This window comes from Homalodisca vitripennis, chromosome 5 (genome assembly GCF_021130785.1).
Source record: "Homalodisca vitripennis isolate AUS2020 chromosome 5, UT_GWSS_2.1, whole genome shotgun sequence".
Taxonomy (NCBI): Eukaryota; Metazoa; Arthropoda; class Insecta; order Hemiptera; family Cicadellidae; genus Homalodisca; species Homalodisca vitripennis.
In genome coordinates this window covers 129,825,562-129,841,890 of record NC_060211.1, presented here as the reverse complement: position 1 = coordinate 129,841,890, position 16,329 = coordinate 129,825,562, and the positions used below count along the sequence as shown (strand labels likewise).

General features: G+C 31.7%; 1 protein-coding gene across 1 annotated transcript; it reads right to left on the bottom strand.

Moving 5' to 3' along the window:
* Positions 1-1,711: 1,711 nt before the first annotated feature.
* LOC124363617 (trypsin II-P29-like) lies at positions 1,712-15,946 on the bottom strand. Its single transcript, XM_046818875.1, has 4 exons — positions 15,867-15,946; positions 4,457-4,703; positions 2,650-2,784; positions 1,712-1,852 (listed from the first exon to the last, which is right to left on the bottom strand). The coding sequence occupies exons 1-4, from the start codon at positions 15,944-15,946 to the stop codon at positions 1,712-1,714; spliced, it is 603 nt and encodes a 200-aa protein (XP_046674831.1).
* Between the last annotated feature and the right edge of the window lie 383 nt (positions 15,947-16,329).

The following is a 16,329-nucleotide window of genomic DNA, read 5'->3' as shown; positions in this document are numbered from 1 at the left end:
CTGGGTAATTTATTTTACATCCGATTTTTTTGAACTAATTTCTTGGCGTATTTACAACTTAATTTGCACACGTATTATTTTTTTCGGGAACTTTGTAGCTAACGGTCCAGCTGCCGAACTACACCTCGCGAGCTATGTCTGCTAGTTTAATTTTGAGTATCTGAGTGTGATATTAAGGATAAGTGCAACTTCGAGTGCTTCTAGAATTCATGTTTTGGACTTCTAGTCTACTTCTAGCCCAAGCATGTGAGTCGATATCAACGTGAACTATATCGAGGTTAAGACGTCAACGTAACCTGCCGGATAAAAGCTCGTTTAATTTTTATAAAAAGGACGGTAAAATATTGGTTTTGAATTAAGTTCGACGTTAAAATTGGAGATGGAAGATTTATAATGGATCCTATGTTCATATGTAAAAGGTAAGACGGTTTATATGTATTTTGTGTTTCATCAGTTTTTCGTTTAATTATATTGTATAATTAGCGATATTCAAGATTGTAGGTGTTTGAGATAACAGGCTTAACTAGTTCTAAATTTAGAGTAGCATTCTTATTTCTAAAGACAAGGATACATTATGTTTACCATATACCTTACATGCGTTATCAATTAACCATTCATTGGAGCTCATTAGAAAGGCTGCGTGTCTCTGTCCAAACTTCTTTTATTTCGCACATCTCGTAAACGCAATCATCTATAGATTTGAATTTTTTTATGACGCTTTAAAAAAAAATATATATATATATATATATATATATATATATATATATATAGAGAGAGAGAGAGAGAGAGAGAGAGAGAGAGAGAGAGAGAGAGAGACAACACTCAGGTCGTCGATGAAGGAAAATGCCACTCTACGGGAAAAGTATTTTTCATTGGTTTTATGAGTCATTTATTCATAGAGTAAGTAAATAAAATAATGGCGTTGAAATTCTACGATAATATTTAATGTAAAGATTTGATTTCAGCACACTCATGCATTGGAGTGTACACTCTAGCTCACTGGAAATTTTTTAAGCTATCACGTCAACTGTCGAAGACTATTTACAATTTGAAAAATAAGGTAAAGCACAATATTTAAAACCTGGACACAGGCGCCGTGACGTCAGCCAGTAATCCTCATAACTGATATATTCACAGGCCTTGGAGAGCCACGGGTGGTCCTCATTTTGACTTCAACAATTATATTGCTTTATTTTTATTAATATTGCTAGACTTAAAAAAATAATATGTATGTTTACCTCCAATATATATAAAAAGTTTCTGATTAACAGTAAAACCAATATAAATACCACAACTTTGCAAGGAAAAAAATCTTTAAACGTTTTCAGGCCATTTCTAAAAATAATTGTGTATGTAATACATTTTAAAATAATGTACACTTTTACTCTGTCACATTGGCAAATAAGCCATTTGTACGAATCTGAGTTGTGAATATTTGATAAGAGATTTAAATTATTTTATTGATATTTCTTATTTTTATCCATTTCCATAATTATTTTCTTGGACGACAAAGCTATTTTGATGTATAAAAAAACTGGCCTTATTCTGGCACATGGAAAAGGCTTGCGGTGGAATGTGGAAGGACCTGGGAAAATGAAACCACATTTAAAATATCATTGCTGTACTAACAAAGAAGTTTGTTTAGGCCATCTACAAATAAGTTCTATAACAATCTACACTATGAACTGTAATTTTGTATATTTCTGATCAGTCACTCCTTTATGGCATTTTTGATCCAATCAAGATAAGCAGGCACATTCGTGTAAACGACCGGATAAGCGAGGCATTCGGTGATCCCAGTCAACAGTCCGTACACCTTCCCCTTGTACACCAGCGGGTCTCCCCAGTCAAACTGTACATGACATTATTTATGTACTCATATATAATTAGTATGATATTTTTCATAATACTTTGTACTTTGTAGTGTAAAAGTTTTATATTTAAATCACGGTTATAATACTATTTTTACATTAAATCTTCCTAAGTTAATTCTTAGTAAATTAAAATAATAAAATTAAACTTACAAATTAACTCAACTAAGTATTTTTAAATAGTGTAGAAGACATGACGCTTAATAAGGAAAAATCATGAGAGTAAGCATTTTAATGGGCTAAACTGCTTTGAAATTTGTCGCACTAAAAAAAGAAGAAAACTGCAGAGGTAACAAACTTATTTTGTTATTGCATTTTTCGACAAAACATTACACCTCTCAGTATACAGTGTTCATGTTTACATTCCGACACAAGAATTATTAACTTTGGAAAATCCATTGTAATAATCCATTGGATAAAAATTTTCTACTATGTACATCAAAGGAAGCATTTACCATTAAACTAATAAAATACTATTATAACATTAATTTTACAAATATATGGTTATAAGGAACGTTTTACAGTAACTTTTGTATGTATAAAATAAATCTGTGGTTGAGTAATTAACCTTAAAAAGTTTAAGAACTTATTGAAAATGGAAATAATGTTAAAGTTTATGTTTCAGAAATAAAGGAAATTTATAAACTTAAATTTTGTGTTAAATTTAACAAATCTCTTGCTATTATGTACTCGCTAATAAAAAAATTTCTAAGGTAAACTAAAATAAATGTAATTAGTAATAATTATAGTATTCCTCGTTATATCTTAATACACTTACAACGCAAGGTCCAGTTTGTTTGTCGTAGGTACAAATCTGTCTAGTTGTGACCTCATCGGGGTAGATATTTTGACATTTCTCCAAGTCGTAAACTGTCAATGTTGTATCCAGCAGGACAGGCGACGATTCTGTGGACTAAAACCAAAATGGCGTTATAATAAACATAACAATCATTACTAACACTGCTCAAGACATAAACAATACACTGCTCTCGCCAAGGATGGCAAAGTCATATCAATCAAGAAATTGATATATTCAATGTTTTAATTTAGTTACAGTACTTTCAAATTGCGAAGTACCTATTGTCTTGTAAATTACAATGCTCGTCTTGAAATTTTCATGGTAAAATTTAAAATCATTTTCCATTAAAAAGCATAAAGTAAAAGTGTTTTACTTTATGTGATTAGAGAACTTAACTGTATTGATATCCAGTAATATTTTAATTCATACTAAATCCTTAAATACTTTGAAAATCATTGTAGTTTGATTGGTTAAAAATATGTTTCCTGGTAGAAAGGATTGGATAGCTTATGACTGATTGTATATGCTAAATAGAAAATTGTAATAGTGATATTCTAAAAACTTTTACACAGTAAATGTCGATAACTACTACACTATTGAGACCTTTGAAATATCTGGATACAAGATATAAAACAGGTTTCATAGATAAAAAATAAGTTCCTCTTTAATTTTATAAAATGCCCAAAGGTTCACGAAAATGATTTCAATTTATTAATAAATGATTAAATATTATATATTGATAAAATGTATATGTTGAGTTAATATTCAAAGTATTTTGATGTCTTTTTATAAAAAATTATTTATATATTTTAGGGGGGTATTTTTAAAAGGTTTATTTTAAATCACAAGGATACTTAGTCACCTAATATATTTGAAATCTCCTAGACAGTATATTAGTATTCCTAACGGAAACAAGGTACATAGCATAGGGCTTTAACTCATGCATTAAATAACTCAATTCAAGATGCATAAGCATAAAAACAACCTGACGTTCAACGGGGGTTTCAATTTTTTTATTCACTTCAATGATCGATGCCTATTGCTCGAGAGCTGGGGGGGGACTAGAAAAATGTTATTTCTGTCTGTCTGTCTGCGCGATATCTTAAAAAAAACCTACAGTCGAAATTCTCCATGAAGGTTCATTAATAAGAGGGACACTGAGAAGAAGATGGTAAATGTCACTCCATGGGATTTTGTTTAGAGTTAGCGAATATTTTTAAATTCTTCTTATGTTAAACTATTATGGAAACTGATAAGCAGAATAAATTAATTTAAAAAAACCCAATACACCTACAGATTCAAACATGTAAAATATTAAAATACTTAGCCAAACTATCACATCAAACTCATCATATTATAGTGTCTTGGTAAGTGGTATTTTATTACATTATTTCTTATATGAAACCGAATGTAATTAAGGAAATAGAGAATTTATTACGTAAGATAAGTCAAGATAGATGTTCTGTTGTGAGTTTAAATTTTGTGTGACATTTAATTTCTTAAAGAATGAGTTACTTAATGCTTATTTTCGTATCAACCTCTTTTCTGTACGATTTCTTATTATTATATTTGTCCTCAGGACATTTCATCTGTCCTCATTTAATCCTCCATATTAAGGAGAATGAAATGAGCTATAGATTTAATATTTTTCACCCAACCTCATCTAAGACTGTTACTACGTGTCGTGTGGCGTACTTTTATTGTGTTAAATTTGTCAGAAAATATTACCTGTTAGATTATTACTGTGTTTTATAATGGTTAAGAATGTTACGACACTACTACTCACATCTGAGGTTCCTCCCCACCCTGCTATTTTGCATTTAGTCCCTGCTTTGAGACTTTTGGTTCCAAGCTTGATGGGTTTTGCGTTCTTCCCGAACTTGATGGGTTTGTTGAGCTTGATGACCGCAATGTCGTTATCCCAGGAGCCCGCGTAGTTCTTGTTGGCTACAACACGGTCTGCAGTAAAGATCTGGCCGCCATCTTCAGACTCGGTACTGCCAATTCGGAATGAGAGCTTGTCTGGTTTACTCCTAAAAATATTGGTTCTGCATACATTCCTCTGACATTAAAAGTTATTGCATGTTTAAATAAATGTGTTTAAGTTAAGTTACTAACTCTGGCTAGGTACAGTAAAGGTGTGAGCAAAAGATATATTATTTTTCCAACGAAACATAATAAAACAAATTAAAAATACACGAACCTCTTTCTCTTTGATTTTATGTTATTTTTATTTCAAATTTGATGCCAATATATAATTATGCTTTGATGTTTCCTATTTAATGAACCATAGATAGGATCAGTGTGGTCAAAACATCATATTAATTTCTTAACTATGGCTGTTAAATTAGCTAAAGTGTCTTCCATTGAGGCTAACTTAGAGACAATTAATTCCTTTTCGGCCACTATTATGTTTATATCTCTCTTATCATATTGCAACTTTTGGACCTTCATTCTGCAATATTGTTTTCAATGGTTTTCCTTATATTTATTATATATTTTACTATCGTTATAATAACACTGCTTTTGAAATTTACGTTTGCAGGAGTCATACAAAATGGAGAGCCAAAATATTGCAATAATAATTTAGTTGAATCGTACATAGCAACTGTATACAGCCATTTTGCAGCTAAAACGTTTACTGGCAACTTACTACTTAGAAACATTGACATTAATGTAATATTTCATTTGATACGACTCAGTTCTATTCAGGGACAAATCTAAACTAGCTACAAACCTTTTTGTATCTGCCAGGAATATAACATGCATACATTTTGTGATTCAATGAAAACAATGTATTGAAATAAATAAATATATATGTGTGTGTGTGTGTGTGTGTGTGTGTGTGTGTGTGTGTGTGTGTGTGTGTGTGTGTGTGTGTGTGTGTGTGTGTGTGTGTGTGTTCATGAAGTATGCATAATCAGCAGTGACATGATTTGATTTTCAATAAAGATTGAATCCCTAAGAGCACTTAATAGGCCTTATAGCCTAAATTAAATTTGTAATATGTAAATATCAATTCGTTTTCGAGATATCCTAGGACGGATTGGTTGTACCCCGCTCCTCCTTTCACTGGCGCTAAGATAATAGTAGCAGTGATTATCGATATTGATAAAATATTATGAGTCTTGACAAGCAAAAGAATTTTATTTCAATTAAACCTCCTTATTTTTACATTCTAGCTACAATATCAATTGAACTTAGAATGTTCACAATTTTCAAAGTAAGTTAAGCTCTAGTGCAAGTCTTTATATATTTCTGATTTACATGAATATTTTGTTACCATGAGTAAATTATGAATAGGTTAGGAACCATTGTTTATGTCTTACCAAGAAACGGAGAAGGCAGTAGTCAGTATCCAACGAGAGTTGAGAATAACTCCTGAGGTAAATTGTTTATTTTCCAGAAGTATGACAACCTGAAATTGAGAATTTTTCAACAAGAGATAAATATTTGGTAACAACTTGAATCTGGTAATATGCAGACATTTATTCACAGCTTTGTACTACTCACCACTATTCATTAATAATACTGCTACATATTTTACACACATTAACATTTTTAGGCAAAGTATATAGTCTAAATTACTAATAACGAAGACTATATATGTTTTTTGATAACCCAACACTCCTATATTAAATAAATAACACATGTTTACAAATCGTAAAAAAAGTTTTAACGGTAAGAGTATATGTAAATAAATAAAATGCTATATACCTTATAGTATGTTTTAATTGTTAAAGTATTTAACCAAACCATTTTTTTGTTTTAAAATATTTCTGTATATGTATACTTTTGTTTTTGAGACCTGTTTTAATACCTGTCGAAAGTATTGAACTTTCTCCTAATACTTAAAGTATAGCAGTTTCCTCTAGTTAATATTTGTATTTGAATTTATTTTTATTAAACTATAATTCTAAATTATACAATTGCAAAAAGGCTATTATTAAGAAAGGAAAATAATACTATTACAAAGCATAATGTAATGAAAATTGTAACCAGAATATGCTATGCCACTTTTTTAAAGTTATAAATGACTAATGCATACACTCAAATAGCTATACTTACCATGTATGGGAATTTGTTAATGGAAGTGGTGTTACCATTAATTATCCCAAGACTTGATTTCTCATTGTTACTGCTTATAATGTTAGGCATGAGATGGTTACGAATTTGTAGCCCCCTTGCCAAACCTGTAAAATGTAACATTGTTACTACATATGTTGTTAGCCTGAGGATATTTACCAATTTGAGGATCTTTTGCTCGAGCAATCCGATGAAGTACGACGTATGTACAGATGAATTACTGGTGTTAGTAACATTACAAATACTATTGAATTAAGTTTAGTGTTAAATTTTTATTGCGATAAAGTATTGTTACACAACTAGCATAAAGAATTGATTAATCTAGTTTATTGTATTAATTGATCTAATTACTACATTAAAAGGCAATGGTGCCGCCTCAATGTGTTATTTATTTGCGTAAAAACCGATTGTACTGATATTTTAGAAGAATATCCGTAGAGATTCTGGTTTTCCTAAAATCCTTCCTAGCTACGTCCACTTCTCTCGAAAGGTGCATTTGAAAACATATGTTATTTATTGAAAAATCCTGTTAAATTTATTGAAGCGTTCTGAGTAAACATTGTTTTTTAACAACTCTATACGTTTTTAAATAATTTTAATATTATTCATGGTTTTGCGTTTATAATGTTTATAGCGTAAAAAAGCTTAATACTAGCAATAATATTGTTTATTGCTATTTAAACTTTGTACTATTTATTTTGTACTACTGTACATTGTATTACTGTTTTGTTCTATTTAAACCTTTTCTTCTCTCTCGTATAACTCGTTGAGCATATAGTAAGACATTATCCAGATACAAAATTGAACGTATTACTAAAATATACTTTTAAGTATATGTATTAAAAACATTAATTATTCAGTACGTTGGCTGTATTTTAACGCAGGTATATAAGACTAAGTTACTATTTAACTTTTACTCGTATATACTTAAGCACTGTTGTAAAATCCATCTTAGTTGTCTCTCGAGTGAAGTAGGCTCCTCAGACCTGTTTACGTATATATATATATATATATATATATATATATATATATATATATAATATATAAATACAGGGTGGAAAAAAAGTATGGAAACGCTTTAACTAATTTTGTATGGCTTCACTAATACAAATTAAATTTTGTACATCACCACTTGTATTAAGAACCTAGTTTTTGAGACCAGTGGGGACATTTTATCTTTTCAGGGGGACGGCCCGTGAGGAGTCGGACGAAAATCTTAAATGTAAGCATAGGCCGAGTTTGGTATCAAATTAAAGGTCTAGTAAAGAGAAACTCATTACCGCAAAAACCGCACTTAAAAAGGTTGACCCTATCCAGAGTACGGGCCGTTTGAATTTCATAAGTAACGTTTGATTAATTATTATTTCTCCGCAATTTCACAGTCTCAAGTAAAACTGTTCTGACTGAAAATGACACTTTATGGAACACAATTATCCAAAAGAATTAAATTAAAAATTATCTATGTATTACAAAAAATAACCATACCTTTTAAATGAGGTGCTCAAACTGCTCTCCGAACACTATTATACCTGAGCTATTCTATTATAAAAACCTACTGCAGTCACATTTTGAAGCATCTCGGGTTTAATTCTTCTTGCTTCTTCTAATAAACGATTTGTCAGCTCCTCAATGTTGGCTGGTTTAGTTTTATACACATTATCTTTTAAGAAGCCCCACAAAAAGAAATCTAGTGGATTAAGATCCGGTGACTCTAGCCGGCCACTCAACGGTACCCCTGCGACCAATCCAACGGTTAGAAAACACTTCATCTAACAGATTGCGCACCCGCAAATAGTAATTGGGCGGTGCTCCATCTTGCTGAAAACCATACTGCATTAAAATTTTTGTCCCAAGAAGAGCACGCACTGCTGGCAAAATGTTATTTGTCAACATATTGAAATAAATTTCGCCTGTTAGATTTTCCATCTATCACAAACGGTCCTACAATGTTATTGATTATTATTCCAGCCCACATATTCACTTTCTGAGGCCTTTGTGTGTGGCCTTCTATCATCCAGTGTGGTTTATGGTCGGCCCAGTAACGGCAATTATGCCTATTTTAACTTGTCCATTAACAAAGAATGTAGCTTCATCTGAAAACAATATCGAACTTAAAAATTTTTGAATTTCGTCACACTTTCTCATCATTATTTCGCAAAATTCAGTCCTTCGATCAAAATCATCCTCTGCAAGTTCTTGGGTTAGGGTTACTTTAAAAGGGTGATACTTGTTTTTGTGTAAAACATTCAACACTGAGGTATGGCTCATATCAAGATCTTCTGCAGCCACTCTGGCCGAGGTGCTGGGATTTTCAACAAATGTTTGGAGTACATCCAAAGATTTTTGTTCATTTGTTGCCGATTTAGGCCTGCCACTTCTTTGACTGTTCTAGTTTCTTCAAATCTTTTTTACTGTCTTAAACACTGTTGACTTACTAATTGGGGGTCTATCAAGAAAGTGTCATTAAACAAATGCGCTGTTTCTTCATAGGGACGAACTAGATATCCATACCCACGCATCATAAGCAGCGTGATTCTCTCAAACTCACTAAGTGACATTGCTTTTAAAACTAGTAGAATAAAATGTAAACACTTAAGTAAAAAAATTTATAACTATATCGCAGTACCTTCTAGTGAAGACTTTCAAACTTTATCTTACGTGGACGAAATTATAACATAGACTAAAAACCAAAGCTGATATTAAAAAATACAAAACTGTGGAGTTTTGCTGTGACAGTACTGTTTGTATTGCCTAAAACCAGTTTATGTTTGCCTGAGATAAAAGGGCTGGAGGGACTGGACCTTGACCTCATGTTGATAAGGAGTTACGGTGGTATTATTGAATACTCTCAGTTTCTTGAAGACAAGACAGGAAAAACCCCTATTTACTGTTATCCAAACAAATGTAGAGGTAAGAAAAATAATTTTTTGTAGGAAATTGTTTTTCAAATTTACATAACCGACATAAAACATACTACTGAAAGTAAATTAGTTACTTCACAAGACAAAATTACTAAATTTCTTTGTCATGAAATTCATACGGCCCGTACTCTGGATAGGGTCAACCTTTTTAAGTGCGGTTTGCGGTAATGAGTTTCTCTTTACTAGACCTTTAATTTGATACCAAACTCGGCCTATGCTTACATTTAAGATTTTTCGTCCGACTCCTCACGGGACGTCCCCCTGAAAAGATAAAATGTCCCCACTGGTCTCAAAAACTAGGTTCTTAATACAAGTGGTGATGTACAAAATTTAATTTGTATTAGTGAAGCCATACAAAATTAGTGAAAGCGTTTCCATACTTTTTTTCCACCCTGTATATATATATTATTATCGGGTAAAAAGGGCACAAAAAACTATGTAACTAAAAATACCGGATTAAACTTAAATGGTCATAAATGTACAATTTATGACACAGTTTCTGGATCGTTGCAACAAGGCAAACCCAAAATTTGAAAAATAATTCAAACTAATTAGAAATTTTGCTAAACGCGCAGTCTGCGAAATTGCATGCGGAGTCGCAGGTATTAACTAATAACGTTGTATAAATCCGGATATAATCATATACATAATACAAATGTATTAATTTTTGTATAAAATTTGTTTTATGCACGCATTAGTCTAGAAATGTGTGCCGGTTCCTTGCACAAGATATTACATGACATAAGAGATATCATGCATTTAATCAAATTAAACGCACAATTTGTAAATTAACACAAATGGTATAGACGCAATTCCAGCTACTGATAACTGACCACTGTTCTACAGTAAATAGCAATCGTTATGACATACAGGAGACGGGAGGAAATCGTGTAACGTTAAATTCTTAATAGTATCTAGCTTATTTTTTGCTTACAAGGCTATAAATAAAACAATAATATAATAAAAGTTAGATTTATTATTCATAAGGTTGTTCTGTCATGAAATACGTTTACACCAAACAGTTGATTACGTTAAACTGGATAGTAATATAAATAGGCCTCATAACATATTTTAACCAGAAAACAAAAGAATAGTTATGTAAAACTTAAGTATAACTAGTTTGATGGTTTTAACGCGATTGAGTAACACATATACACGAGATTTTTATATGATAGTCTAAATTAGAGCACTTGCTAGGAACTAATTATATGAAAACGTTTTTTAAATGTTGATTATGTATCCAACAGATTGAAATCCATTTTTATTATACTTTAGTTATGTATTTCATAATATATAAAAATAGACAGAAGTAGGTGTATGTAATATTATCCAGAAAATGCTAAATTTAATATTTTACTAAACCTTGTTGCTGATTTATTTGAAGGGGTTGTACTTTCTTAATAAATACCATAACTGAAGTAAAAGAAAGTGTCAGTGAACAATAAATTTATTTTTACTTTGTTCATCTTACATTTGGTGTTACCCTATCACAACGTTACTAGTCAAAACTTTTTCGGTTACTATGTTGTAAACAACATAATGGTAGCAAAATAGATTGTCTTGACAAATTATCATTCTATATTTTCATATTTTTACCACTCACATACAATTTCAAACACACTATTTTACACAAAATATCACTTATTTCTAACACTACTTACATAAACTGAGGAGTATCACGACAAAAGAAGTAAATGTCACTTTCATTGTAGTATTTGTAGAACACTGAAGGAAAAAATATTACTTAAACCTACCAGCGGTTAGAATGTTTAATTTAATATTAATACTGATACGGGTTTAAATATCATAAAATAATCAAGATAGATTACGAAAATTTTAAGATAATCTATTTGTGTTTGATTTTCCATTGTTATAATTGGAGATGACATTGTTGTTTGATACAGCATAGGTACTTCAAAGACACTTTTGCATTTATATGATTATGTAATCGCTTTCTTAAGTAAAGAACAGGAATATTTACTGGCTACAAGGAAATACATTTCCAAAGCTAAAATTATTCTCTTACGTGTTTTTGCACAAGAGGCATTACACAATGTCGAAAATTAGACATCTTTTGGCAAGCCTTCTAATATTTGCTATATATTGATTTAAAATATTCTACTTTTTTAAATTTTAAAATATTACTCAAAATAAATTCTCTAGTTATACAATGCATGCGGTTAAAATATAAAAGTACACGTGTTAATTAGTAATATTATAGCATATACTATTTATCATATGACATTTTTGTAAAAATGTAATGAGAACTTGTGTTTATTAGCATTGCCATTGAACAAAGCAAAATAAAAAAATTTAAATGTTTAAATTCAGTAACATTTAATACCGTATTAAATAAACTTGATGCTTAATGGCTTTTAATTATTTTGTTTGTTCAGTATGTAAAGGAGGAGTTTTATAATAACATTCATCCCACGCAGTTTACTACGTCTAGTTAAATATTCTTACTGACCACAAAAACCCGTCATTTCGTATTGGAAATAATATTTAGTTTTCATTGTCCACCGCAATCTTTCATTCATATGCGGAATTTTTAAGGATGATTTCGATTAAGTTTCGAACGAATTAAGTTTACGTTAGCCAATTAATTAACTGTGCTTTAACAAAGCCAAGTACTTTAGTGGTTGGATACGTTTTAGTTATATGTCTGTCTATCTGTCTGCGCTATATCTTGCGAACTAACTGATATATAGACTTGACATTTTACATGAAGCTTCCTATCTACAGAGGACACATGAAGTTTGATGATTCTGCAAGTTACCCAATGAAATTTAGTTAGCGAACATGTTTACATTGGTTTTTTAAGAATAATAATGATAGCAACGATAAAGTTGCAAGATAAACAAATCGTATTTGACAACACATATAACTTAATAAATGAGCTATAGATATTTGTATGAAACCTCAACAAAGGATGTTAAGTGATGCTTGGTGGGCTACCTTGTATATATATTATTCACTTATACATAAAATTATGAAATTTATAAATCAACTTACGTATAAAGATGTATCAGAAAGTGTTTTCATTACAATTCGGATTAACTTAAAAACGCAACATTCTTTGGAATATTGAATATTTTTTGGCTAATCGACAGCTTAATATAATGCCTTTGACACCAAAATTGTTTTCAACTGAGCTTTTAATTGTTTTAATTTGTTTTATTTAATACCCTCAGGGGACTGTTGATTATTCTGACACCATCTTGAGAAGGAAAATTTCTGAAAGCATTTTTTCTGTGTTATTGTACTCGAAAGATGTCCGTGCCTCTACTCTCATGATGGTGAACATCTCCACCTCGAACTAAAGTTTAAAGGGGGGTTTGAAGACCCTTTCCAACTTGTATTTTGCACAGCTACCCCAGAGTTTATGTCCACATCCTAGATAAGGATAGATTAGTCCAAAATAGGCCGTCTTCAATACTTCAATATAGCAGTACTGTGCCAAGTTGCGAAGAGCAAAAATACCCAAGGCAATTTTTTCCACATGCGTGCGACGTGATTATCCCTAGTCAGGCCCCTATCTAGGTACATTCCAAGGAATTTTGTGAATTGTGTTTCCTGGAGTGGAGCATCATCCACAAACACTGAAGGGCTTGTTTCAGAATCTTCATTCCTCAATGCAAATTTTATGAAATTTGTTTTCGATAAATTTGTTTTCATGTTTATTTCAGATAAAAATTGATTACAAGAATTCAGTCACAAAACCTAATTGTTTCGAGGTCCTGAACTGTTCTGGCCTTGACGCAGAATCATATCAACCACCTACTGAATCTCCTTTCCATTTTGGATTGATTGGTTTAGATCATTTACGTATATGAAAAATAGAATTGGACCAAGGATAGATCCCTGCAGGACTCCACGAGTGATCTTTGCTTTTGAGGTTACGGTGTCCGAAATCTGTACACACTGTTCTTAGTTACAACGATAAGACTCGACCCATTTTAAAGGCAGACCCTGTACTGCGCACCTCTCTAACATGTGCAGCAATGTTCCATGATGAGCGATGCAGAGATTAAGTTTTCCAAAAAAGTGTTCTAATACTCTGCCTAGCATAGCTGACGAAATTACAGAGATTATATCAGCAGTTGCTTTCATAAGTGTTTGCAAGGTCTTTGGTCGAACTGTATTAATTTCAGATTTTAAACTAACCCCAAATAAAATAATCACAGGAGCTCAAATCGGGAGAACGAGAAGGCCATGGAACATCCCCTCACAATGAGATCAGGCCGCTGGGAAACTGTTCTTGCAGGATTTGGCGTGATCGGCGGAAACCAAAAGGCTTCCTTATAATTTTCCTTACCATACACTTAAACTTTCGGTAATGAATAATTCTCGAACATCTCACAGTGACCGTTGCACCTTCAGAATATAAGACGGAAGGGCCAATAATGCCTATGGAGAATATAGCGCACCAAACTGTCACATTTGGTGAAGGAGGAGGTTTTGGTCACGATTCTGCAGGAGTATAGCCTCACTTTTTACGATTCAATTATTTTGTATTTGGCCGTATCTGTCACACATGCGTTTAAATAACCAAACTAGCATATAATCGGATGACCAAATACCTGAAAAACGGCTTTCATTTACACTACTTACATTTGTATAAGTGACATTAGCCGAATTTAAATTCAATAAATATTGAATTACAAAAAGTACTAGCCCCCCCAGGACTCGAACCCCGATCTCTCACTTGCCAGGTGAATGTGTTAACATTACAGCATAGAGCGCTTTCTTTTTACGATTCAATTATTTTGTATTTGGCTGAATCTGTAACATATGTGTTTAAATATCCAAACTAACGTAAGATCGGAAGAACAAATACCTGTCAACAGTCCGTTCTTTAAATAAATTAAATTTGTATAAATGGCAATAGCTGAATTTAATTTCAATAAACGCTGAATCACAAAAAGTACTTGCTCCGCCGAGACTCGAACCAAGATATCTTACTTGCCGGTAAATGTGCTACTATTACAGCACATAACCCTTCCTTTTCACGATTAAATCAATCTTTGACTATCACTATCAAAATTTTCTCAGGTCCTTGTATATTTTTTAAAATTTGATTTTGCTTTGTTTCCCGATCAATAAAACACACACACACACACACACACACACACACACACACACACACACACACACATTTTAGAATAGAATAGAATTTATTTATTCACCAATCATACAAGCATTTGGCCCCGCTAAGTGAGAACTTGTCAGCGGGGTCCAATAATAACAGTTTTTGTGATATACTGGTGGAAAAACAAATAAAACTATAATATAACATAATTGCTAGAAAAGTACAATCTATTGATTTTACTAGTGGCACAAGTGAGCAAATCCATGACAGTGATCAAAAAGTGGCTACTTATTTATACATCTATACACTGCTTCCAATAAAATTAATCTAAAGACCAGCGGCACATCACCTGCAAATCATATCAATGTTATATTGCAGTTCTAGATTAATTATTATAGCTTACCTTTATCATACTTAAAATGATTGGATTTAAGAATTACGTGGTGGTATACCATATGCAGTATTCATGGAAGGGGATGAATTTCCTAACTTACTCCCCCCACCGGTCTCTCCGGTTAAAAAATGCTGGATTGTACCAGCGGTTAATCGCAAAACTACAGCGTACGGCAGTTACACTTAGAGACTGTTCTGTTCCGACCCAACCTTGGATCGTGAAGATTATGGAAATATAACCTAAACGTTAAACTTGCAGTGCATTAGCACGAGTAACTTAAAACAATACAAAATAAAAAGTGATTGCTTTCAATCGTAATAAAGCAGCTAGTGATGCATTTATTTAATCCTACCCTGAAACCTGGTTTTACTTTATTTAAGTGTTTGTGTTACTTTGTGTTTGTGTCTCCTAGTGTTTGTGTCTCCTTTTGTTGGTGTTCATTTATTTTTAACAACTAACCAGTCTTTAAAGACTATTTAAAACAATTAATAATAAGTGCAAACAACGTGATCCGTTCCTAATCTCATTCTCTCAGATTTATAGTAGAATTGCTCCAAAAATTTTAAATTTTGAACAGATTGATTTGACCTCAATTTTTTATTATCTCAATGTTTGAAAAACCTTTGAATTTAATGTAAGTTATTAACTGTTATATATTCTTAACACATCTCAATAATTAGTTATTGCAACTATGAACCCGTACCATTCTCTATCCTGAGGGTCAACCCCAGTAGTAATACTGCCGGTGATATTATATGCGGCAAGTCCACAATCCAGAGACATTATTTAGGTACATGGGCTACCATTTTTTAAGTCCGAGCATCCAACAAGGTTTATTTATCGTAGGAGCTTCAAAAGGACGATGGAATATTGAGTTATGTTATGCTTATCATATCATTTGATGTATTATTATTATTATTATTATACGTCTTCGTATAAACAAGTTTTTTACGTAATCAAGTAAAACTGGCAATTTTTTTATTTATTTTATATATAGGTAGTAAAACATATAAACTACCTATAGTTAACTAAATTATAAAAATATATAATATATATATATATATATATATATATATATATATATATATATATATATATATGCAATATTCTTAACTACTTGACTGCTATTTTGAAATGAGAATTAGAATAATTCTCCTATTTACTTT